The sequence below is a fragment of the Hemiscyllium ocellatum genome, chromosome 28, assembly GCF_020745735.1.
Source record: "Hemiscyllium ocellatum isolate sHemOce1 chromosome 28, sHemOce1.pat.X.cur, whole genome shotgun sequence".
Taxonomy (NCBI): domain Eukaryota; kingdom Metazoa; phylum Chordata; class Chondrichthyes; order Orectolobiformes; family Hemiscylliidae; genus Hemiscyllium; species Hemiscyllium ocellatum.
The window spans coordinates 2340498-2365938 of record NC_083428.1 but is presented as its reverse complement, the minus strand read 5'-3'; the positions used below and the strand labels follow the sequence as shown (position 1 = coordinate 2365938).

The 25441-nt window shown below is 42.8% G+C and overlaps 1 protein-coding gene across 1 annotated transcript in view; it reads right to left on the bottom strand.

The window, feature by feature from the left end:
* ell (elongation factor RNA polymerase II) overlaps positions 1-25441 on the bottom strand; it is a 146146-nt gene that overhangs the window by 22615 nt on the left and 98090 nt on the right. Inside the window, exons 5-8 of the mRNA XM_060846236.1 lie at positions 21244-21494; positions 16466-16590; positions 8752-8845; positions 4206-4701 (exon numbers count right to left, since the gene is read on the bottom strand). Coding sequence (XP_060702219.1) covers positions 4206-4701; positions 8752-8845; positions 16466-16590; positions 21244-21494 — 966 coding nt within the window. The remainder of the gene's footprint in view (positions 1-4205; positions 4702-8751; positions 8846-16465; positions 16591-21243; positions 21495-25441) is intronic.

Below are 25441 nucleotides of genomic sequence, written 5' to 3'. Positions count from 1 at the left end.
AGTTGTTGGGGATGTAATCTGGCCAAATATTAACTGAGCTGTGAATATTCCAATCAGCTCTTTGACCCTGCTCTGCCATTCAATAAAATCATTGTTGATCTCACTGTAATCTCAATTCTACATCCCTAAATATCCTGATAATCTTTCATCTCCTTGGTAATCAAGAATCTATCTCTGCCTTAACAACATTTAAAGATTCTGTTTCTACTCCCTTTTGAGGAAAGGAACTTGAAAGACTCTCAGAGAAAATGGTTTTCTGATCTCTGTTTTAAATGGGCAGCCCTTTATGTTTAAACTGTGACTTTGGTTCTATATTCTCCGACAATAGCAAAGAGCGTTTTGACATCCACCTGATCAAGTCCTCTCAGGATCTTGTATGTTGCAATGAAGTCACCTCTGACTCTTCTAAACTCATCTACTCTGTCTGTTGCTCTTGATGTGGTCTCCTCTTCAAAGGGGAGACAGGACACCAACTCGCAGAATGTTTTACAGAACATCTCTGGGACACGTGCACCAAACTACTAAACCATCCTGTGGCTGACCACTTCAATTCCCCCTCCCACTCCGCCAAGGACATGCGAGTCCTGGGCCTCCTCCACCGCCAAATCTTAGCCACCCAACACCTGGAGGAAGGATACCTCATCTTCAGCCTTGGGACCCTCCAACCAAACAGCTTCAACATCAATTTCACCAGTTTCCTCATCTCTCCTCACCCCAGATCCAACTCTTCAACTCACACCATCCTCTTCAATTGTTCCACATCTTCCTTCCCACCTATCTGCTCCACCCTCCGCTACCCATCACCCGTAACCTGCATCTACCAATAACCTTCCCAGCAACTTTCCCCCCAGCCCCATTCCCTCCTATTTATCTCTCAGCCCCCTTCCAACCCCCAACATTCCTGATGAAGGGCTTATGCCCAAATCGTCAAGTCTCCTGTTCCTCAGATGCTGCCTGATCTACTGTGCTTTTCCAGCACCGCACTATTTGACTGTGATCTCCAGCATCTGCAGTCCTCACTTTCTCCTAAATTGCACAGGACATACACCGAGCTTTTAGCCTTCCCTCATAAGGCAATCTGACCATTCCAGGTATTGCTTCTGAATGCTTCCAATGCACTGACATCCTTCCAGAGATACGATGACCAGTACTATACACAGTACTTCAGGAACAGTCTTACAGATACCCTGTATATCTGAGGCATAACAATCCTACTCCTTTGTTCAATTCTTTCAGGAATCAAGTTAGTTTTAGTGTGCAAGGCAGAGAAGGAACAAAATTTTTAAATTGCGTATGCAAAAATGTTTTTAGCCAGTATGTAGAAACCTAACATGGGAGGCAGTTCTGGACCTAATAATCAGAAATGACTTGAGCAGGAGAAAGGTGCATCAGGTAGGGAGCATTTTGGGGATGGTGACCATAATTCAGTTAGATTTAGCATGGTTATGGAAAAGCATAAGCTTGCAATAAAAGTTCTAAAATAGAGAAATGCTGATATTGGTCAGACAAGACTATTTTACCCAAGTGGACTGACAGCAGCTACCTTTCAATAAAACTGTGACAGAACATTCAAAGAGGGAATAGCAAGAAGGTGAAACTAAAACCAGAGAACTCTGGATGTCAAGGGAGATAGAGGTTAGTATTTTTTAAAAAAAAAGCTATGGCAGAGACAGAGGGTTCAATAAGGCAGAATCCCGACAGCATAAAAAGCACAAAAAGGTCCATAAAAATGAAATTAAGAAAGTAAAAAGTGTATGAAAAAGCACTGGTAGGCAGAATAAAGGATAACCCAAAGGGTAAATTTTAAGTATATAAAAAGCAAGAGAGTAATTAGCAAATGAGCAGGACCCATTAGGAAGCATAGAAGTAATCTATGTGTAGACTCAGAAGACCTTGGGTACAGTGCTCAATGAATACTTTACATCAATACGCACAACAGAAAAGGAGGATGCAGATATAGATGTCAGGTGGAGGACTATGAAATACTCAAAGAAAATAAGTGAGATTAAGAATTGGGGGTTAATACCAGATAGTCAGGAAATGATTAATGAGATTAACATATATTTTGGTTCTGTCTTCGCTATAGCAGACACAAAAATCATTGTAATAATAGCTAAAAATCAGCAGATGGAAGGGAGAGGGGAGCTTGGTGAAATTACAATCACCAGGAAACAGTGCTAAGTAAGCTGATGGAGCTGTGGGTTGACAAGTTCTCAGCTGCTGGTAAACTTCATCCTAGGGCTTTAAAAGAAATTGCTAATGGAATAATGGGTGTGTTAGGTGATAATTTTCAAAATGTATTAAACTCTACAAAGGTTCTATCAGAATAGAATGTAGCAAATATAACCATTCTATTCAAGGGAGGCAGGCGGACAACAGGAAACTGCAGGACAGCTAGCTTGATGTCTATGGTGCGATGATGTTGGAATCAATCAAGAGGTGGTTATGGGCATTTAGAAAAACCTCAACGTAATCAAGGCTGAGTCTACACGGTTTGTGAAAAGGAAAATACGTTTACCCAATCTACTGAGGTTCTATGAAGGAATGACTTGTGCTGTGAAGAGAAGGGCCGACAGACACCTCGTGCTGGATTTACAGAAGACATCTCAAGATGCTGCATAAAAGATTACTGTGCAAAAGTAGAAACACATGGTGTAGACAGTGGACAGCAAATTAGCTGGCTGGCACAAAACCGCATGCATACGTCTCTCACTGATTGGCAGGACGTGACAAGTGGAGTCCTGCAGGGAACTTTACTCAGACTTTAACTTTTACAAATTATATCAATGATTTCAATGAAGGGAGCTAATTTGCAGACAATGCCAGAATAGGTAGGAAAGTATGTAGTGAAGGAGGCATAAGGAAGTTGCAAGTGGTTGTAGATAGGTTGACTGAGTGGGCAAAAATCCAGCAGATGGAAGATAATGTGGGAAAACGTGAAATTGATTGTTTTGGCCGGAAGCACAAAAAGGCAACGTTGAACTTAAAAGGAGGCTGACTGCAAAACTCCAAACTGCAGAGGGACTGAAATGCTCTGGTTCACGAGTCACACAAAGCTAATAGGCAGGTACATGCAGTAGGTAAGGCAAAAGTAAAATGGCAGATGCTGACGATCTGAAGTGAAAACAGAAACTGCTGGAAAAGCTCAGGTTTGGCAGCATCCATTGAAAGATCAAAACAATTGTCAATTTTGAATCCAGTATGACTCTTTCTTGGAAGTGAAAGAAAAGTGATGTTTTATGCTGTAAGGAGAGGGGTACATCAATCGGAAGAGATGGGAAAGTACCCCACAGCAAAAGGCAAAGCCAGCTGTAATGGCAATTGAGAAGAGATACAGAGGATGAGTAGGTACTAATTTTAGAAACTAGATCTTGAGGTTTGTCTCAGACTAGGGGCACTGTTTAAAACACAGGTGCCATGCTTTTAGGACAGCGATGAGGATAATTTTGTTTCTCAGAGTTGTGCTAATTTGTAACTCTTTGCTTCAGGAAATGATGGAGATGGGATCATTAAACATTTTTAAAGTGGAAGTAAACAGATTATTGAAATGTAGGGGCATCAATTATTGGAGGTAAATGGTCATGGGAAATTCCAAGTACCAACAGATCAGCCATGCTCTTTTGAATGGGAGAGCACATTCAAGGGTGCAAATGGTCTATTCCTGTTCCTAATTCATGTGTTATGCTGGAAATGAGCAAAAATGAGCAGCCCTGGTTGCCACACAAAAACAAAAGTGACTGCATTAGGGAAGGTACAGAGAATTCTAATCATGAGAAAATATTGGATAGGAAGGGCTACTTACTTTGGGATGGAAGGCACTGAGGGGAGACCTAATCCAACCTAATTAAAGGTTAAAGGTCTCGATGGAGTGGATAGAAAGACCCTAATTTCTTGGTTGAAGAATCTAAAATTAAACAGTACAGATTTAAGAGAAAAGGAAAAAAATGGGCTTGAAGGGAAATCTTTTCACCCAGAGGATAATGAGGATCTAAAACTTTGAACCTGAAAACGTGCTAGAGGCAGAAATATTCATATTTAATCTAAAATACTTGGATATGCACTTGAAGTGCCATAACCTGCAAAGCTTTGGAGCAAGAGGCAAAGTATAATTAGGTTGGATGCTTCTGATCTGATAGCAAAGGTACAATGGACCAAGAAGTCTCCCATTTGCACAATAACGTTCTACTGATGTTGTGAACATTCACCTGCAGCCTTTGGTGGAACAGTTTTCTTCTGCTCCTTGCAACTCTGAAGAAACTCACTGTCTCTTACAAGTTCTCCGCACCCTTTCTCGCTGCCTCCTTTGTCCTTCACTCGCTCCTTGTCTTTGTGCTTTTTAGATTTTTTCTTTGACTTGACGTGGAGTAAAGGTGCACTGGGACGAGGAAAATGAGGGGGTCGTGGGCAAACTGCTCGCTCTGGGGTCTCCTGGCTTTCTGAGTCCTGGCCGTTGTGACTCGAATCGTTGCTGACTTCTGATGAAAGATTGTTTGGTCTCTGATTCTCCACAAGCATTGGCAAGGTAGAGGTGGAGCTAATTGAATCGGCTGCGGTGGTTTGCACCGAAGGAGCTCCTGTCTCTTTCCCATTGGATGGATTTAACCTGCCATTTAAAGTTGGTGGAACCCGGCTGGTCAACAGAGATATTCTTGGCTTCTTATTGGCCAGAGGATCAATGAAATCATTGGGTAGTGAGCGTTTCTAGGAAAGGAGACATGTGAAGTTACCTCAGAGTAAGCTCAACCTTAACAGATAGAACAGATTTAACCTGGTGTAGTGAGTAAATAACACGAGAACAGTTACCAAACTCTTCAACACAAAGCGAGATTAAATACAAGAATCAGGTGCAATTTTACCATGGTCCAGTAGCTGGACATTTTTCACCATGAAATAAACCTGGAATGAAAGGTTAGTAATAATGCTGTGGAATTGAAATCATATCACTGGGCTACCACTTACTTGTAATACCTCTGGAGCAGGTAGGACTCAAACAGAGGTCCAGAGATAGGGACACTACCCCTGCACAATTACATCCCTGAAGGCACATAAGCTAGTTAAGTATATGGCCAAGAAGTATGGTGAACAATATAGGGAAATGTGAAATTATCCAGTTTGTTTGGGAGAATAGAAAAGCAGAACTTTTTTTTCCAAAAAGTTCAGAGGCAGTAAATGTTATTTAGAGGACCTTGTACACAAGTCAACAAGTAATTGGGAAAGTAAAGGATATTTTAGCTCTGATGAAGAGTCATCTAGATGCAAAACATGAACCTGCTCTCTCTCCATGGATGCTCTCTGAACTGCTGTGATCTCCAGCATTTGCTGTTTTTGGTATTTCAGCCTTCATGAAAGGGGGCTGGAATACAAGACGAAGGAAGTTTTACTGCATTGATGTGACCACAACTGGAGTTCAGTACAGAGTATTAGTTCGTTTAACTCCTAATGGCTATAGTTTAGAGGATGCACGATAAAGGTTCATTAAATTATATCCTTCGAATAGACTGAGTTTAGTATATATAGTATACCTATACCTCAAGCAAATATAAAATTTGTATAGGACATAACATGGTTGACCTTGAGAAACTGCTACCCGAGTTCATGAGTCTAGAAACTGAGATGAGGAGAAATCTTTGGAATGTTTTGTCATAGTTAGCTGCAGATATTCAACTGCTGACGTTGATAGCTTTTTGGACAATCAGAGAATTACGGGAATTAGTTGGGAAAGTTAAATTGACACAGACTGAAAGATCATGCAAGACTTTAATGAACAGTAGCATAATTTTGAGAAGCCATGGACTCCTTTGTTCTTATGAATCTGCTGCATGATGATGATGATGATGATCAGCTGATATCATCTCGGCTGGCTTTCTGCCCTGAAGCAGAAATCCACAAACATGACAAGAGATTGTACTTGCAGGTTCACTGTTAAAAGATATGGAGGTTAAACTGATACATATCGGTACTCTCAGACCTTGGCTTAAAATTGTGTTGCTGGAAAAATACAGCAGGTCAGGCAGCATTCAGGGAGCAGGAGAATCAATGTTTCGGGCATAGTCCTTCTTCAGGAATGAGGAGAGTGTGCCAAGCAGGCTAAAATAAAAGGTAGGGAGGAGGGACTTGGGGGAGGGGCATTGAGAATACGATAGGTGGAAAGAGGTTAAGGTGAGGGTGATAGGCCGGAGAGGGGGTGGGGACGGGGAGAGGTTGGGAAGATGATTGCAGGTTAGGAAGGTGGTGCTGAGTCCGAGGGTTGGGAGTGAGTTAAGGTGTTGGGGGGGGGGGGAGGGGGGGGGGGGGGGGAAAGGAGAAAGCTGGAGAAATCTGCATTCATCCCTTGTGGTTGGCGGATTCCCAGGCGGACGATGAAGCATTCTTTCTCCAGGCGATGTGTTGCCATGGTCTGGCGATGGAGGAGGCCAAGAACCTGCATGTCCTTGGCGGAGTGGGAGTGGGAGTTGAAGTGTTCAGCCACAGGGCGGTTGGGTTGGTTGGTCCGGGTGTCCCAGAGGTGTTCTCTGAAACGTTCCGCAAGTAGGCGGCCTGTTTCCCCAATGTATAGGAGGCCACATCGGGTGCAGCGGATGCAGTAAATGATGCGTGTGGAGGTGCACGTGAATTTCTGATGGAAATGGAAGGATCCCTTGGGGCCTTGGAGGGAAGTGAGGGTGGAGGTGTGGGCGCAAGTTTTGCATTTCTTGCGGTTGCAGGGGAAGGTACCGGGAGTGGAGGTTGGGTTGGTGGGGGGTGTGGATCTGATGAGGGAGTCACAGAGGGAGTGGTCTTTCCAGAACACAGAGGTGGGGAGGGAAATATATCCCTGGTGATGGGATCTGTTTGCAGGTGGTTGAAATGACGACGGATGGTACGATGTATCTGGAGGTTGGTGAGGTGGTAGGTGAGGACCAGTGGGGTTCTGTCCTGGTGGTGATTGGAGGGGTGAGGTTCAAGGGTGGAGGAGCGGGAAGTAGAGGAGATGCGGTGGAGAGCATCGTCAACCACATCTGAGGGGAAATTGCAGTCTTTGAAGGAGGCCATCTGGGTTGTGCGGTATTGGAATTGGTACTCCTGGGTGCAGATAAGACGAAGGCGAAGGAATTGGGAACATGGGATGACGTTTTTACAGGGGGCAGGGTGGGAGGAGGTGTAATCTAGGTAGCTGTGGGAGTCAGTCGGTTTATAGTAAACATCCGCATTGAGTTGGTTGTCCGAGATAGAAATGCAGAAGTCTAGGAAGGGGAGGGAGGAGTCTGAGACGGTCCAGATAAATTTGAGGTTGGGGTGGAAGGTGTTAGTAAAGTGGATGAACTGTTCAACCTCCTCGTGGGAGCACAAGGTAGCGTCAATCCAGTCATCAATATAGCGGAGGAAAAGGTGGGGGGTGGTGCCAGTGCAGCTGCAGTAGATGGGCTGTTCCACATATTCAACGAAGAGGCAGGCATAGCTGGGGCCCATGCAGGTGCCCATGGCTACTCCTTTGGTTTGGAGGGATGGGAGGATTGGAAAGAGAAGTTGTTCAGAGTGAGGACCAGTTCAGTCAGTCGAAGGAGGGTGTCAGTGGAAGGGTACTGGTTGGGTCGGTGGGAAAGGAAGAAGCGGAGGGCTTTGAGGCCTTCGTGATGGGAGATGGAGGTGTATAGGGACTGGATGTCCATGGTGAAGATAAGGCATTGGGGGCTGGGGAAGCGAAAAACGTGGAGGTGGTGGAGGGCGTGGGTGGTATCCCGAATGTAGGTGGGGAGTTCTTGGACTAAGGGGGACAGGACCGTGTCAAGGTATGCAGAACTGAGTTCGGTGGAGTAGGAGCAGGCTGAGACAATGGGTCGGCCGGGGCAGTCGGGTTTGTGGATTTTGGGCAGGAGGTAGAAATGGGCGGTGCAGGGTTGTGGGACTATGAGGTTGGAGGCGGTGAATGGGAGATTCCCTGAGGTGATGAGGTTATGGATGGTCTGGGAGATGATGGTTTGGTGGTGGGAGGTGGGGTCATGGTCAAGGGGGCAGTAGGAGGAGGTCTCCATGAGCTGGCATTTAGCCTCAGCAATATAAAGATCGGTGCGCCAAACTACCACCTCGCCTCCCTTGTCTGCCGGTTTGTCAACCTGTCCACCCTTCTCACCCACTCCAACCTCTCATCCTCGCAATGTGCAGCCCTCCACTCCAACCCTAACCTCACCATCAAACCTTGATGGGACTAAAATGGGTGCTTTAAAGCAAGGAAATAAGATGATGTTTGAAAATTTATCAACAAGTTACTGGAAACACATTGGGGTGCATACACAATGTTGCCTTATTAGAGCAAGGAGAGGGAAAATTCGAAACTAAATAGCACTGGTTGTGTGTGTTCAGGGCAATTTTTGCTTAATCTTTTGATTGGCTTTTTGACTGGCTCCAGTGTTGAGAGCTCAGCATAGTAACAACCACTTGATCGATTCCTCAGCAGGTGCACCTTGTTAAAGTTGGCAGGTTTCTGGTGTGAGCTGTAATCTAAGGCTTAGGCACAATCTAAGGATTCATTTCAGTGATACAGAACTGGGAACTCACTGGATCACAATGAGACTTCCACGTGAAGACAAGTTTAAATAAATCTAATTTACTGACTATTCATGAATGTCTGTCTGCAATCACTTGAACATCCACCAGGTGGGGCTGCTATAATAGTCACTCCAGCCTGGTGTGTCACAAGGCTTGTCCTTAAAAGATGCAAAAGTACAGTGTATATAAAAACAGATACGGTCTGTAGCATATGCTGTGTCATACCTGTGGTGGAGAGGCTGAATTTGCACTGTCCTTTGGACTTGATGAAGGTGTCTCCCCAGAGCCCCCAGTGGTATTGTGTGGTTGACAGGATTTCCTGCAGAAATAGAACAATCTCTAACAGTGACAGAGGCTGGGTGTGAGGACAGAGAGACTTTGCATACCCACACCACAAGATTACCCTGGTGTATATTCCTCATGTGAACACACCAAGGATCAAATCAACGTCAGCAACACTTGCTGGTGGGGACCTTGGCCCGATGCCTCACCGTGCTCATTGCATTCCACCTGACAGGTAAAGTTCTCTTAGCACATTCACAATAAATTGAAAAAATCCAGTTTGCTATTCTAAGCATCACGGTGACGTCCCTGAAGCCACAATAATTTTGCATCCGTCAAATTTTCAATATCAACAAGTTGCTTTGTTCTTCACCCTTACTTTCAAATTCCTCCATGGTCTTGCTTTTGCCCCATCTCTGCAACCTCAGAAGTATCTGCAATCCCTGAATGTTGGCATTTTTTTTACTTTCCCAGTTTGTTTAGCAATTACTGGCACTCCTGGTTATCAGCTGTCTAGATCCTATAGGGAGGCAATTCTCTCCTGAAAACACTCTGCCTTGAATTCATACTTTAAAAGGGCTCCTTAAACCCGACCACATTTATCAATTACATCTCGCAATGTGACTGTCAACGTCTGTTAATTACGGATTTTGTGAAGTGACATTTTGTCATATTGAAGGCTCTTTTTCAAACAATGTAGTTTCAAAATTTGAATACTGCCCAAAAGAAAAGCTTTGAGCGCTTCAATTTATTTGGGGGGGCAAGAGCAGAGAGGAGGAGTGGAGAAGGATGAGTGGGGAGGGGAGAACTGGAGAAGCAGCTCCGGTCCTGAGGTTATGGGTCTGTAATGGTGAAGCAAGTCGAGTGTGAGACTAGACATACATTAATACATTTTGGGGTTGTGTGTGCTTTCTGACTCACGATAGGGTTTAAGATTAGCCTTAACTCTGTCACACTTAGATCAAAGTCAGAAATTACATGACACCAGGTTCATTTGAAATCTCAAGCTTTTGAGCCCCTTTGTCAGGTGAAGTGGCGTCGTGTGACTTCTGACCTTGTCCACCTCTGACCCAGACTAGCACCTCCACATATGACACTCAGACCAAGACACTGAACAAGATGTGGAACCTAATGGAGCAAAATTTCAGGCAACTAAGCATGGGATATTAGCAGAATGAAAAATAAGCTGATTAACATTGTTGATGACAGTTTGGAAACAGTTTTTACAGCACAGCTACTTCCTGCCTTTATGCCAACATCATAACACTCATGGTCTCTGGTCACATATCAACCTAGTTTTGAAAAAGCCTTAAACAAAAAGAAAGACAAAACGAGAAAGAAATCAGTAGGTCTGGCAGCACTGGCAGTGACAGAAAAACAATGTTTTGAATCCAATGAGACACTTTTTCAGAACTGAAATTCTGTGAATCTTTTCCTGCACTTGTGCTTTTATTTTGGATTTCCAGTATCCACAATATTTTGCTTTTTTGAAAAAAAAACTACACCTGGCTATTTGATAAACAAGTTCATAGTTGAACATGAGCAGTAACTGCCCTTGAGTTTAGAAAGTGTCTTTTGCGTTGTAAAACATCCGATTAATTTATAGTGACTCACTCTCAAGTGATTGATATTTTAGTTAGCATAATAGCTAGAGTCAACCTTCAAAAGTAAATATTTGTGGTCTCATCTCCCCATACAAACATACATTATCAACCCATATGCATCGACATACTTGAATCTTGCAACTGTTGTAAATATTATAATTATGAACATTCATATTGTATGATTTTTAAGGAAATAAACAGTGAATTTTTGATCTCATGTCGAGTGAGGGGCTAATTTGATCAGGAGAACAGGTTTAATTTTACTGCTGTTTGAGGATGGCACCTCTGCCAGTGCAGCATGACTTAGGACTGCACTGACAGACAGCTCTGTATGATATTGCTTGATATCCCTGGATCCACTTAATTCAAGGAAAATTAATCAATGTCATCTATAGAAATTTTAGTTAATCCCCAGTATTGACAGGTTTTTGGGAGAGATTTCCCCAAAAACTTTGAAAAATGGTTTAAAAAAAGTTCACATCTTAAAATTAAATCATTCAAATGTATTACATTGAAACAGACTTGCCCAAAGTAATGCTGCTATTTATGGTCCATACCCTCTCATTTATCTCTAGCAATGCAACTTACTTATTTTCTTCTGCCTCATGCTTAGCTAGCTTCCACTGAAATGCATATTATTCAACTCAAATACTCTAAATGATAGAGAGTACCTTCCTAACCATTCTGAAGTTAAGAATGCTTTATTCTGGATACCTTAGGCATTTAATTATAGTCTCCCCTTGCAAATTAAAACATCAGCTACTGAACAGCATATCTGCAGAGTGCTTCACATTACCCCTTAGTCTTCCAGCATCAGACAGTATTTGAATAATGACATTCAAAACCAATGCATCTGATAGTTTGTAAGTTGTGTCACTCTTTGGAGAGGTCATCACTTGTCTTGCACCATACAATCCCTTCCACACTTTTTGGAGGAGAAACACCGAATGGAGAATCCAGAGACAATACTGAATCCATGCTGAGAAAATACAAAAAGCTGCAGCTTCCTTAAAGACCTCCCTTTGCATAACTGCAATGTCTCATGTTCCTTGGTGTCCACCAGATAAATGCCACAGCAGTTGGAAATATTTCAGGTAACATTTTCTTTTCTGATGCCTGAGTGGCGGCAGGGAAATGCAAGCTGTTTACTTGGTTAAACCCATTCTTCCCTGTGCACATTTATAGATCTAGTTGCTGCAGAGCCCATAACACGGCTCATGAGAAAATGATGGTTTGGATGGAGGAAACCCTGTTGTTGAGAAAGCAGATTGCAGCAAATACTCAATTCTTCACTCACAACCATAAGATTAGTGGGCGGCACGGTGGCACAGTGGTTAGCACTGCTGCCTCACAGCGCCTGAGACCCGGGTTCAATTCCCGCCTCAGACGACTGTGTGGAGTCTGCACATTCTCCCCGTGTCTGTGTGGGTTTCCTCCGGGTGCTCCAGTTTCCTCCCACAGTCCAAAGACGTGCGGGTCAGGTGAATTGGCCATGCTAAATTGCCCGTAGTGTTGGATAAGAGGTAAATGTACGGGTATGAATGGGTTGCGCTTCGGCGGGTCGGTGTGGACTTGTTGGGCCGAAGGGTCTGTTTCCACACTGTAAAAAATCTAATCACAGCTGATAAAGAGCATGACAACGATGCTGCACTCTGACTCTAACACAGATCAGAACATCAAAATATACAAACTAATAACCTGCTGAATATTTAAAAGGGGCTTCCTTAGAATTACAGGCTTTACGTAGAAAAAAAAAGCAAAACTATTCGATATGGAGTACTGGAGCCTGAGGGGTAAACATGGAGGTTTTTAAACATAAAAGGCATGGATAGTGTTCAGAGCCAATGTCTTTCTTCCAGGTTGGGGGAGTCCAAAACTGAAGGGCATAGGGTGAAGGCGAGAGGGACAGGATTTAAAAAGGACCTAAAAGGGTAATTTTTTTTAACGCAGAGGGTGGTGCATGTGTAGAATGAGCTGCCAGAGGAAGTAGTGGAGGTTTGTACAAATACATATTAAAAGGCATCTTACGCATGTACGAATAGGAAGGGTTTAAAGAGCTCTGGGCCAAGCACTGGCAACTGGGACTAGGTTAGATTGAGATGTTTGGTTGGCGCAGACAAGGCCGACCGAAGGGTCTTTTGCCAAATTATGTTATTTTATTTGCATAAAAGCACAGGAACATCTGCAGGGTACTCCTCAGGGTAAGGCTCTCATATCACATACCTGTGCAGGGTGTGGTGTATTTATTCTTTTGTTTTTATCAGTTTGTGGCCTGGTAGCTGGCAGATGTTTCAATGAACATTGTAACATTCAGGGGACAAACAGTTCCAAGAAGTTGTTACAATCGAATCCATTGCTGATAGCTACACCTTATTGTCCAAAATATTAGTTACATTATATTTGCCTAGAAACAAGGGCAGGACTTGTGGCAAGGCTCCTCAATACATCGCTCAAAATTATTCAGGGGTCAGTGACAGCAATTCTGGTGTCACAGCCAGAAGTCAGATAAAGACAGAAGCAAACTCCATGCAGAAAATAACTGTTTAACTGGATTATTGAAAAGGTAACTGTAGTATACCCAGGTCGATGTCACTGGGGGCTCCTGAGAAGTCAGGTGTAGTTGAATAGTTCTGTACTATTAGAACTCAGAAGGATATTCTACGAATTGTTAGACAACTAAAGGTCAGGGCTGAGGAAATCCTGGCAGTTCAGTGCAGTTGTGGACAAGGGTGGAAGAAACCCACAAATGGTATTTGTTCTGTGGTAGGTTATAATTCGGGAAACAAAGCCATGGGCTTGATGAAGCTCACCGTTTGTTGAAAGCTGAAGCACCGTTTCCAAGAGTCCAAGGGAGCGCAATGCCCAAAGAGGAAGATGAAATACTAGAACATAGAGCTCACGATGGGCAGCTTTTGAGAGTGTTTTAGGGCCCGATCAATAGAAGTGAAGCATTGCAATCCCTTTTTCTCTGGAGAGAATATTTCTGAGATAGCTGGGATTTGTCCTGATCAAATGCATTTAGAGGCACTGTAAGGTGACATTTGACCACTGTTTGTCTTAACAGGCTTGCTTCAGGTTAAATTTAAGATGCTTGAATATCACTGCAAAGTCTAGACCTTTCCTTTGTCAGCAAGCTTTGTGTTATTCTTTGTGGAGACAGTAAGATCAGCAGATGCTGGAGACCAGAGTTGAGTGTGCGTTGCTGGAAAAGCGTAGGTCAGTCAGCATCCGAGGAGCAGGAAAATTGACATTTTGGGTTGGAGCCCTTGATCATGATGGGTTTATTCTTTGTGACTAACAAGTGCTGGCAAGTGGAACTAGACTAATGTAGGACATCTGGTCAGCATAGATGAGTTAGACCAAAGGGTCTGTTTCCGTGTTGCACATCTCTATGTCTCTATCAATAAAGAACCTGGCTAACTTATTTCAGATACTAAAATAAACATGGACTAAAACAGATCATAGAATCATAATTCCTACAGTGCGGAAACAGGCCCGACAACCTAACAAGTCCACACCAACCCCACGAAGAGTATCACACCCAAAACCATTCTCTGTTTCTCTACATTTAACCTGACTAATGCACCAAACCTACACACCCCTGAACACTATGGGCAATTTAGTATGGCCAAATCCACCTAAACTGCACAACTTCTGGATTGTGGGGGGAAACCAGAGCACCCAGAGGATATCCACAAACACAGTCACCCTAGGCGGGAAGTGAGCCCGGGTCTCTGGCGCAGTGAGGCAGCAGTGCTAACCACTGGGCCACTGTGCAGCCCCAAACACTGGTTAAATGTAAGGTTTGTTGTCACCAATGGAGATGTGGGAAATGAAAGAAATTGATGCATCCTTTCAAGTTCAGCTGGGCAAGGTTCACCAGTGTAACTGCAGAATCACTGTTTATTCAGCAGACTGTGTTACTCTTCAGTAATTGTATAGAACCAATGATTATTTAACAGGATAACCAGTAGATACAGTCTATTTGGATTTTCCAAAGGCATTCAGTGGGATGCCACGTAAAAGATTGTTGTACAAGGTAGGAGCTCATGATGTTATGGGGAATGTAATAGCCTGGATTAGGATCCGTTTTTTTTTAAAACACACAGATGACGGTTCAGGTTAGAAAGATGTAGCTAGCGGAGTGCCACAAGGATCAGTCCCAGAGTCTCAATTATTTGCTATCTATATTAATGTCTTGAGGAGGGACCACAGTGCAATGTATCCAAATTTACTGATGATACAAACATAGACGGGAGGATTCATTGTAATGAGGATATCACACGTGGAGGTCGTGTGTAGGCTTTGGTGCCCTCACCCAAGTGTTCACCAAACTGATTTGTGGTATGGAGGTGCTGTCCTGAAAGATTGAATAGACAGGGTTTATATTCTCTGGAGTATGGCAGGATCAGAGTGATCCTAATTGACAGTGCAGCTGCAGGAAGTTGAAAATCTCACACCAGGTTATAGTCCAACAGGTTTATTTGGAAGCACTAGCTTTCAGAGCGCTGCTCCTTCATCAGGTTTTTTTATTTAGATTGGATTAAAACATTGTCAACCACCTGATGAAGGAGCAGCGCTCCGAAAGCTGGTGCTTCCAAATAAACCTGTTGGACTAAAACCTGGAGTTGTGCGATTTTTAAAAAAACTTTGTACATCTCAGTCCAACACTGGCACCTCCAAATCATAGCTGCAGGAATGATGTTTACCTGGGCTAGAGGCTCTAGAATCAAGGAACATGGGGACAGAACATGGGGCAGGTCATTTAGCACCAAGAGGAGAATGAATTTCTTCACTCAGAGCATGATGAATCTTTAGAATTGTCTGCATAAGACAGATGTGGAGACTCAATCATGGAGTATGTTCCAGACAGAAATCTATACATTTCCACAGATCAACATCAAGGGCTATAGGAATAATGCAGGAAAACAGTGTTGTACTAGAAGATCAGCCATTGGTGTGGCCTCAAAGGACTGAATGGCTCCTATTTCTAGTGTTCTTAATCTAGCATATCTGTTGTCAAGGCATCTAAATTGATTTAAACTTTCTCAACAGGAAAAAGTTAAAGAATACCATTCCAAGAATATCATGAAACAAATAGGAATAAAATGCTAGCAGTATTCAGTACAGAGCAGTAAAATTATATGGATCCACATAGGTACAAACAGAGCTCCATTTGTTGAATCACATTTGCCTGGACCATTCTAGTTGAGCAGAACTCACTAGCATCATGGTGGAAGTTATGTTTTTCAGCTGTATTTTGTAAGAATACAAACAGCAGTGGGATCAAGATGGTTCCTCTTTTTCTTCGATGTCATCTCTATAATGCAATGTCTCACTCTATGAGCAGCACAGTACAAGAGGTTCAGCATTTATATCACACATGGTGGCGCAGTGGTTAGCACTGCTGCCTCACAGCGCCAGAGACCTGGGTTCAATTCCCGCCTCAGGCAACTGTCTGTGTGGAGTTTGCACATTCTCCCAGCGTCTGCGTGGGTTTCCTCCGAGTGCTCCGGTTTCCTCCCAAAGATGTGCAGGTTAGATGAATTGGCCATTCTAAATTGCCCAGAGTGTTAGGTGAAGGGGTAAATGTGGAGGAATGGGTCTGGGCGGATTGCTCTTCGGAGGGTCGGTATGGACTTGTTGGGCCGATGGGCCTGTTTCCACACTAAGTAAGTAATCTAAAGTAATTTAATCTAAGAGAAATATGGACAGTTTCTCAAAGAAAGTAGAGAGGAGAACATATAATCACAAATGTAAAATGACGTTGTAAAAATTGTTAGTTATTTCTGCATGATATAAAGACATGCTGCTGCCTCAGGCAGATGATTATGATCTCGATTGTTGAGGCTGCGTGTGCAATGGAAATGTCGTGTTATTTAGTAGTCCTACCTTGATATGCTATTATTATTGTCTCTCCCTTTTAAAAACTTTCTAAATACCCATATTTTTGGTAACCTTCTGGTCACCCACAACTTTTACCAGAAATTCATGTCCAACTCTTTAAGCATGCTTTCTTTAATATTTCCCACTGTGTTGTTAATGTTACTTACCGAACAAGAACTCTCTTCAGTAACTGCTGGTCACCATCAGAGTACCCAGGCCAATCTCTCTGGATCTCCTTGTAGGCAAAGTCTTTCAGGGTAAAGGTGCCATCCTTAACGTTCAGGTTAGCCACCTGCAACATAACAGATACAACTCAACACAGCTCTCAATTTCAGACCCCAAATTAGATGGTAAACTATTAAAGCAATAAGGGAAATCAAACTCTGGGAGACAAAAGTTGAGAGCCTGGAAGTTAAGAATAAGCAGGGCAGTTAACAGAACGTTTTCACCCAAAGATGGGTAAAGAATAGCGCTGAAAATGTGTTGCTGGAAAAGCGCAGGTCAGGCAGCATCCAAGGATCAGGTAATTCGACGTTTCGGGCATAAGCCCTTCATCAGGAATGGGCTTATGCCAGAAACGTCGAATTTCCTGTTCCTTGGATGCTGCCTGACCTGCTGCGCTTTTCCAGCAACACATTTTCAGCTCTGATCGCCAGCATCTGCAGACCTCACTTTCTCCTAGAGTAAAGAATAAGTCATCAGTAGCATAATGACATTAAAACGTATAGCGTCGCAACAATATGAATTTATTTGTACACAGTCATTTGAGAGCGCAAAGGTTGGAAAAAAAAGACATTTTGTCAAAGCTATTCATCTAGAACTCATCAGGACAATTTACAAGAAATACAAATTTGAGGGAAAAAAACATTGGTACTGCATGAGAGAAGGGGAGATAGGCTAGCAAGTGGATTCTGATTGGTGGAGATGTTGCAATGGAAAATGCATCAGTTAATGACTACAGTTAACTACTATCTTTTGCTGCTCCCTTCCAAATTAAAAATTACGTTTGAAATTCAAATTTAAAATGCTAAAATAGCCAGGCAGTTAACTGCAACACTAACTAGTGTATCCTCCGGGGCAAAGTTGCCTTTAAAGAAGGTAGTTCAGAAACAGTCAAGGTTTAATCCCTTGAAGGAGAAAGCTAGGGTAAACAAACCTGGATAATAAAACACACAAAGATTAAGAAGAATAATCTTGTTCTGAAATTGTACTTCCTGTTTTCTTTTAGGGCCTGGATAATTACATCTGAAATGGCATACTGCAACGTACTGATGGGGGATCTTGTTGCATCTTTGGTTTTAAAGTAGTCACTGTGGTGTCCGAGGGTCAGCCAGGCAGAAGATAAATGACCAATTGGTTGATACAATGCTCTTGATAAAGGATCCATAAGTTTCAAACACAATTAGCAGACACCTCAGGCATGTTTTGATATGCATTCCCATATAAAGAACCATGCTTTCATCTCCCTTACTTAACAAAGAATGCTGAGCTCAAATCAAACTTGGGTGAAGATGACTTCAAATTCTCTTGAAAAGCTGATTTTAAGGTATTAGAAAAGGCTACTGATAATCATGTTGTAAAGTCACAACTTACTGGTACTTCACAAGAGCTAAAGCTAAAAGTTTAGCAAGTGCTTCATAAGCACTGATTATTGAGCCAAAGAAACTAGCTGAACAAATCTTCAATAAGTTCAAAAACATACTGGTGATCCCAGACTAAGGGGACTTTGATAATTGGTGGCATTTCAACAGAATACTGGCTGTCCTGGAATAAGGAATGGATATTATGTATGGTGGGTGAGGAGGAGTTTACTACAATGTGAGAGTGTTCACTTCGGAAATAGAACGAGTTTTCATAATGCTGAAGTATTTATTTATAGATTCCAATTTTAACTGATTCAATAGTACTGGTCCAATAATACGTAAGGACACAATCTTTGGTATCTGTGCTATTTTATCTTCTTTAGGAACTTAAAAAAAATTCAACACAAATACAGAAGGTAATTTCACTATTGACTGTATCAGAGCTGAAAATGTGTTGCTGGAAAAGCGCAGCAGGTCAGGAAACATCCAAGGAGCAGGAGAATCGATGTTTCGGACATGAGCCCTTCTTCAGGAATGAGGAGAGTGTGCCCTCACCTTCCCCCTTACTTCTCTCCAAGGCCCCAAGGGATCCTTCCATATCCGCCACAAATTCACCTGCACCTCTACACACATCATTTACTGTATCCGCTGCACCAGATGTGGCCTCCTCTACACTGGGGAGACAGGCCGCCTACTTGCGGAACGTTTCAGAGACCACCTCTGGGACACCCGGACCAACCAACCCAACCACCCCGTGGCTCAACACTTCAACTCCCCTCCCACACCACCAAGGACATGCAGGTCCTTGAACTCCTCCATCGCCAGACCATAGCAACATGACGGCTGGAGGAAGAGCACCTCATCTTCCGCTGAGGAACTCTCCAATCACAAGGGAGGAACTCAGATTTCTCCAGTTTCCTCATTCCTCCCCCCCCCCACCTTGTCTCAGTCCCAACCCTCGTCCTAACCTGCAATCTTCTTCCTCACCTCTCCGCCCCCAACCCCACCCCGGCCTATCACCTGAACCTCCTTCCACCTATTGCACTTTCAATGCCCCTCCCCCAAGTCCCTCCTCCCTACCTTTTATCTTAGCCTGCTTGGCACACTCTCCTCATTCCTGAAGGGCTCATGCTTGAAATGTTGATTCTCCTGCTCCTTGGATGCTGCCTGACCTGCTGCGCTTTTCCAGCAACACATTTTCAGCTCTGATCTCCAGCATCTGCAGTCCTCACTTTCTCCTATTGACTAAGTCATCCAATAAAGGAGAACGAATACATGAAATTACCCATTAGCCAAAGTCATGAGGTGCCTGGACAGAGGAGCTGGGGTAAATTACTTCCACTCATGAAATGACTGTTTGTTTTCTTGGTGGGGTGGGGGTGGGGGGTGCAGCCTGCCCCTATCAAAGAATCAGAAGTGACACAAATAGTTCGAGTGTGTGGTGAGCTTGAAACAAAATTCAATTTTTATCTGAGCTGGAGAAACATGCAACATTTTGGGGAGAAGGCAAAGGACTTGCACAAGATGAACTGCTCATTAAGAGAGCTGGTGTAGACTGGATTGGCTAATATCATTGCAGCAATTCTGCAAACTACAATGAAATGTTTCAAAATGCAGTCAGTCATGTTCAATTTACAAAAAACATGCTTTAAATAGCAATTAGAGCAAACGAGACACTGGATGAGGGAAGGAAAGGGCAAGAATAGCTTGCTCCTCTCTGAATAGTGTGCTGTGGTATTTTTAACATCCAGATGTACATGCTCTTAATATTACATTCCACAAACAGCAATTCCTTCAATACTGGATCTAACCAATAACAGATTCCAATCAATACTGAATTTAATGTCAGGCACAAGGAAATTGCCCGTACCTGTTCTGGGAATTCGTGATTGGAACAGTGTACAAGCAGCTTTACTCTGCATCTAACCTTGTGCTGTACCTGCCCAGAGAGCGTTTCAATGGACAGTATAATTTCGACAGATTCCTCGCCTCCCTGATAACTTTCTCCCTTCGGATTATCTAATTCCTTTCTGGAAATGACAATAGAATCCACCCCATCACACTTTCAGGCAGCACATCCCAAATCCTAACCACTTGTTTCACGTCACTTATTATTTTATCATTCACCTTAAATTGGTGTCCTCTGGTTATTGCATCCATTGGCAAGGGATCAATTTCTACCCATCACTATAAAATCTTCTCCCAACCTTCTATGTGAGGAAGAGCTCTAGCTTTACCAATCCATCCATGTAATTAAATTCTCTTATCCTTGGACCCATTCCTGTGAATCTTTTCTGAACCTCTCTGATGCCTTCACATCCTTAACTAGATAGTGGGAGAAAGTGAGGATACAGGTGCTGGAGATCCGAGTTGAGAGGATAGTGGTGGAAATTTCCACTCTTTAACTAGATAATGCCTTCTAAAGGGCTCAGCACAACTTGCATGCTTTGGTATTCTCTCACTGTTTATAAAGTCAAACATGAAGAATGCCTTGTTAGTCGCTTTCTCATCTGCTCTGTCATCTTCAATGCTTGGTGCACCCTGTACCCCGATCTCTCTGGTCCTGAATCTCCTTTAGAATGGCATCCTTAATTTTATATTACCTCTCTTGTTCCTGCTCCAGAACTATATCTTTTCACACAGTTTCATCTACCATGTGTCAATCTGTTTCAGCCTGTCCATAAGTTTCCTGAAACTTATCACTAACTTCCTTACAATTCAGAATACGTCAACATTTCTGTTAGCTGTAAATTTTGAAGTTGTGCCCAATTCATCCAAACCCAAGTCTATTAATATAGATCAAGAAAAGCGGTGGACCTAATGCTGTCTTGAGAAAAGTAAATAATCTAGTGGTAGAACGTCATTAACCAATAGATGCAGATTTGCCAGGAACTGGCAAAAGAACTAAACGCAAGATAAGGAGTTTTCTCTTCTTAAAACAAGTTAACATGACGGAAGCAGATTTAGTACATCATTCAAAAGCAACACACAAAGTACTTAAACAGAAAATAAATTACAGGGGAGAGGGAGCAATGGAGCGGATTAAGTGCATATCTCTTTCAAAGTGCTGGACATGCCCATGGCCTCTGCATTATCATTTGATGTGCTTGGTACCAAATTACAGTGGAATTTGAATGCAGAGTAAAACTCCCTTTACTCTGCCTCAAATTCACAGTTCAGAGACTCTGATATTCTCACTACTGGCTTGTCAGAATCAGCAGAAAAGAGGCGGCTTTTAACCAGTCATTTGGGCTGTATTTGAACCTACGTGCATTAAGTCACTTGACAGTCTCTAATACTTCACTCAACCCTGTTCATGTTAGCCTATTCTCCGAAATCTTTTGGAACACAGAGCTTGCTACCTGTTGTAAGAGATTTTCCAAAGAGTCCTTATCCTGTTGGGTGATTCCATCCTTCTGCAATCGAAGAATTAACTCTGGTTTCTTATAAGGTTTGAGAGCCAACAAGTGGATAACCCGGTCTCGATAGGGCCGATCAGAAACGTTGCTGACGTATTTCTTCATTGTATTTGCCAGGTTCACTGGTGTTGGTCGCCTCCTTTGGGGAACAGCATCAGGGATACCAGGTGCTGGTTTGCGAAGCACCCGTTTAGCTGAAAGTAGAAGAAAAACTGAAATGAAAGGAACCAGGCAGCCAACATATAAGAACCCCGTCAGACTGGAGTGTGGCAGAAACATGAACTTCTGTCAGTAGACCTGTTATATACACCCAAACTAACCTTTACCCATTAAACAGTCAGGCTCAACAGGACAAATACCAACACAAATATTGCATAAAGGGGCCAGCACCAACACCAATTTACTGTTACATTATGGTCATACCATTGTATCTTCATTGCCACTAGGTCAAAGGTGAACTATGGAAGATCACTGGATCAAGAACTCACCTGGTGCAGAATCACATTGACACATAATGGTCGGAATAGGAGACAAGTGCTAAATATATTAGCAAGAAACAGATAACACAGGCCTTCAAATTCCCAAGACTCTCCAGTACTTGGGGTTTTCCTCGCCATGTCTAGACCGGTTTACAACGACTGACAGAGACTCTATTATTGTAATTTCATTTAACTGGACGAAGGAACCGTAAATTATATTTGTGCAACAATTTCTGGGTTCCCTTGTATTTAATAGCTCATTTATGTTACATTGAGCTGAGCAAAGGAGGAAGGAACTTAGAACACGACAGCACAGTCCAGGCCCTGCAGCCCGCGATGTTGCGCTGACCTGTGAAACCAATCTGAAGTTTGTCTTACCTACGTTATGCCATTCTCATCCATATGTTTATCCAATAACCATTTAAATGCCCTTAAAGTTGGCAATCTACTACAATTGCAGGCAGGGCATTCCACATCCCTACTACTCTTTGATTAAAGAAACTACCTCTGATATCTGTCCTTTATTTATCACCCCTTAATTTAAAGGTATGTCCCCGCATGCTTAGCCATCACCATCTGAGGGAAAAGGCTCTCACTGTCCATCCTATGTAACCCTCTGATCATCTTGTATGCCTCTATTAAGTCACTTTTAAATCATCATCTCTCTCATGTAAACAGTGTCAAATTCCTCAACCTTTCCTCGTAAGACCTTCCCTCCAGACCAAGCAACATCCTGGTATATCTCCTCTGCAATTTTTCCAATGCTTCCACATCCTTCCTATAATGCGGCGACCAGAACTGTATGCAAATCGAGTGTGGCCGCACCAGAATTTTGTACAGCTGCAATATGACCTCATGACTCCGAAACTCAATCCCTCTACCAATAAAACCTGTATGCCTTATCAACCCGCTCAACCTGGGTGGAAACTTTCAGGAATCAATGCACATGCACATGCACACAGATCTCTCTGCTCATCCGTAATACCAAGAATTTTGCCATTAGCACAGTACTCTGCATTCCTATTACTCCTTCCAAAGTAGATCACCTCACATTTTTCCACATTAAACTCCATTTACCACCTCTCAGCCGAGCTCTACAGCTTATGTCTGCCCCTCTGTAATCTGCAACATCCTTTGGCACTGTCCACAGCTCCACCGACCTCTGAGTCATCAGCAGATTTACTAATTCATCCTTCTCTAAAAATGACAAACAACAGAGGCCCCAAAACAGATCCTTGCAGTACACCACTAGTAACTGAACTCCAGGATAAACACTGCCCATCAACCACCGCATCAATCTTCTTATAGCTAGCCAATTTCTGATCCAAACTGCTAAATCACCCTCAATCCCATGTCTTCGTACTTTCTGCAATAGCCTACTGCGGGGAACCATATCAAGCACTTTACTGAAATCCATATACACCACATCAACCACTTTACCCTCATCCACCTGTTTGGTCACTTCCTCAAAAAACTCAATCAGATTTGAGAGGCACAACCTCACCTTCACAAAACCATGTTGACTATCCCTAATCAAATTATTCCTGTCTAGATGATTATAAATCCTATCTCTTATAATCCTTTCCAACATTTACCCACAACTGAAATAAGGCTCACTGGTCTATAATTACCAGGGTTGTCTCTAATCCCCTTCTTGAACGAGGGGACAATATTTGCTATCCTCAGTCTTCTGGCACCATTCCTGTAGACAATGACAATATGAATATCAAAACCAAAGACTCTGCTATCTCTTCTCTAGCCTCCCAGAGAATCCGAGGATAAATCCCATTCAGCCCAGGGGATAGCTATTTTTACATTTTCTAAAATTGCTAACACCTCTTTAATCCTGTCTCATCTAATAGCCTGTATCTCAGTATTCTCCTCAACAACACTGTGAATACTGATGAAAAATATTCATTTAGCACTTCTCTTATCTCTTCTGACTCCATGCACAGCTTCCCTCTACTGTCCTTGATTAGCCCTAATCCTGCTCGTCATTCTTATATACCTGACATACCTAAAGCAAGCTTAGGGTTTTCCTTAATTTGCCAAAAACTTCTCATGTCCCCCTCCTGGCTCCTCTTTGCCCTCTCTTTAGGTCCTTCCTGGCTAACTTGTATCTGTCAAATGCCCTAGCTGAGCCTTCACGCTTAATCTTAACATAAGCCTCCTTCTTCCTCTTGGCAAGAGATTCAACGATTCAACTTCTTTAGTAAATCATGGTTCCCTCGTTTGACCACTTCCTCCCTGTCTGACAGGTATATACTTAAGGACACGCAATAGGTATTCCTTGAACAAGTTCCACATTTCTTTTGTGCCCATCCCTTGCAGTTTTCTTCCCCATCCTATGCATCCTAAATCGTGCCTAATCGCCTCATAATTGCCTTTGCCCCAGCTATAATCTTGCCCTATGGTATTGAGTTATCCATTTCCATCACTCAATATAATTGCAATTAAAAATGTTGGAGCAGTATTAAAAAGATAAAAGTACAGCACATGGGGAATTTGACCCAGGAAGACAGTTAAGAATTAGTCAATGGAGAAAATGATCAGCTTTGTTACATGAACATCATTATTATGGTCAGTGGCCAAGTCACTGCAACTCTTTCAGTTTGCCCTTATCTTTGTGATTTCTATAAAACGGAATCAGAATTATTCCATATATTCATCTGCCTCTTTTTACTTCAGTAGATTTATAAACTATAAGGAGAAGGTAGAAAAACTCAGGCAGTTTTCTTTGGAATGGTGGAGGCTGAGGGGAGACTTGAGAGAGGGATCACCCCCCCCCCAACCACACCCTGAGTTGAAGTGTCTAAAATTAAGGGGCATGCACTTAAGGTGAAAGGGGACAAGTTCAAAGGAGTGAAGAGGCGCAGGTTTTTGCCCAGAGAGTGGTATGAATCTAGAATGCACTGTCAGGGGTGGTGGTAGAGGCAGACATGACAGGGGTATTTAAGAGACTTTTACATAAGCACATGAATATCCAAGGAATGGAGAGCTATGGACCAAGGGCAGGCAGAAGAGTTTAGTTTAATTTGGTGCTATGTTCGGCACAACATTGTGGGCTGAAGGGCCCATTCCTGTATTGTATTGTTCTAGGTAGATAAAGGGAAGCAAAACTGTAACTTTGCTTAAAACAGAATAATCCCTTGGCACCAAACCATTCTCATCAGATTCCACAGACCAATAAAGGAAGCAATTAAAATTGGATACTGGCTAAATAATGAGATGCAGATAATCAGCTTGGAGGCCAGTGACCAGTGGTCTGCCACAAGGATCGGTGCTGGTCCACTGCTTTTTGTTACTTATATATATGATTTGGATGTGGACACAGGAGGTATAGTTCATAAGTTTGCAGATGACACCAAAATTGGAGGTGGAGTGGACAGTCAAGAAGGTTACCTCAGATTACAATGGGACCTTGACCAGATGAGCCAGTGGGCAGATGGAATTTAATTTAGATAAATGTGAGGTGCTGCATTTTGGAAAGGCAAATCAGGGCAGGATTATTTCACTTAATGGTAAGGTCCTGGGGCTGCTGCTGAACTAAGAGACTTTGGAGTACAGGTTCATAGTTTATTGAAAGTAGAGTCGTAGGTAGACAGGATAGTGAAGGTCTCATTTGGTATGCTCGCTTTCATTGGTCAGTGCATCAAGTAAAA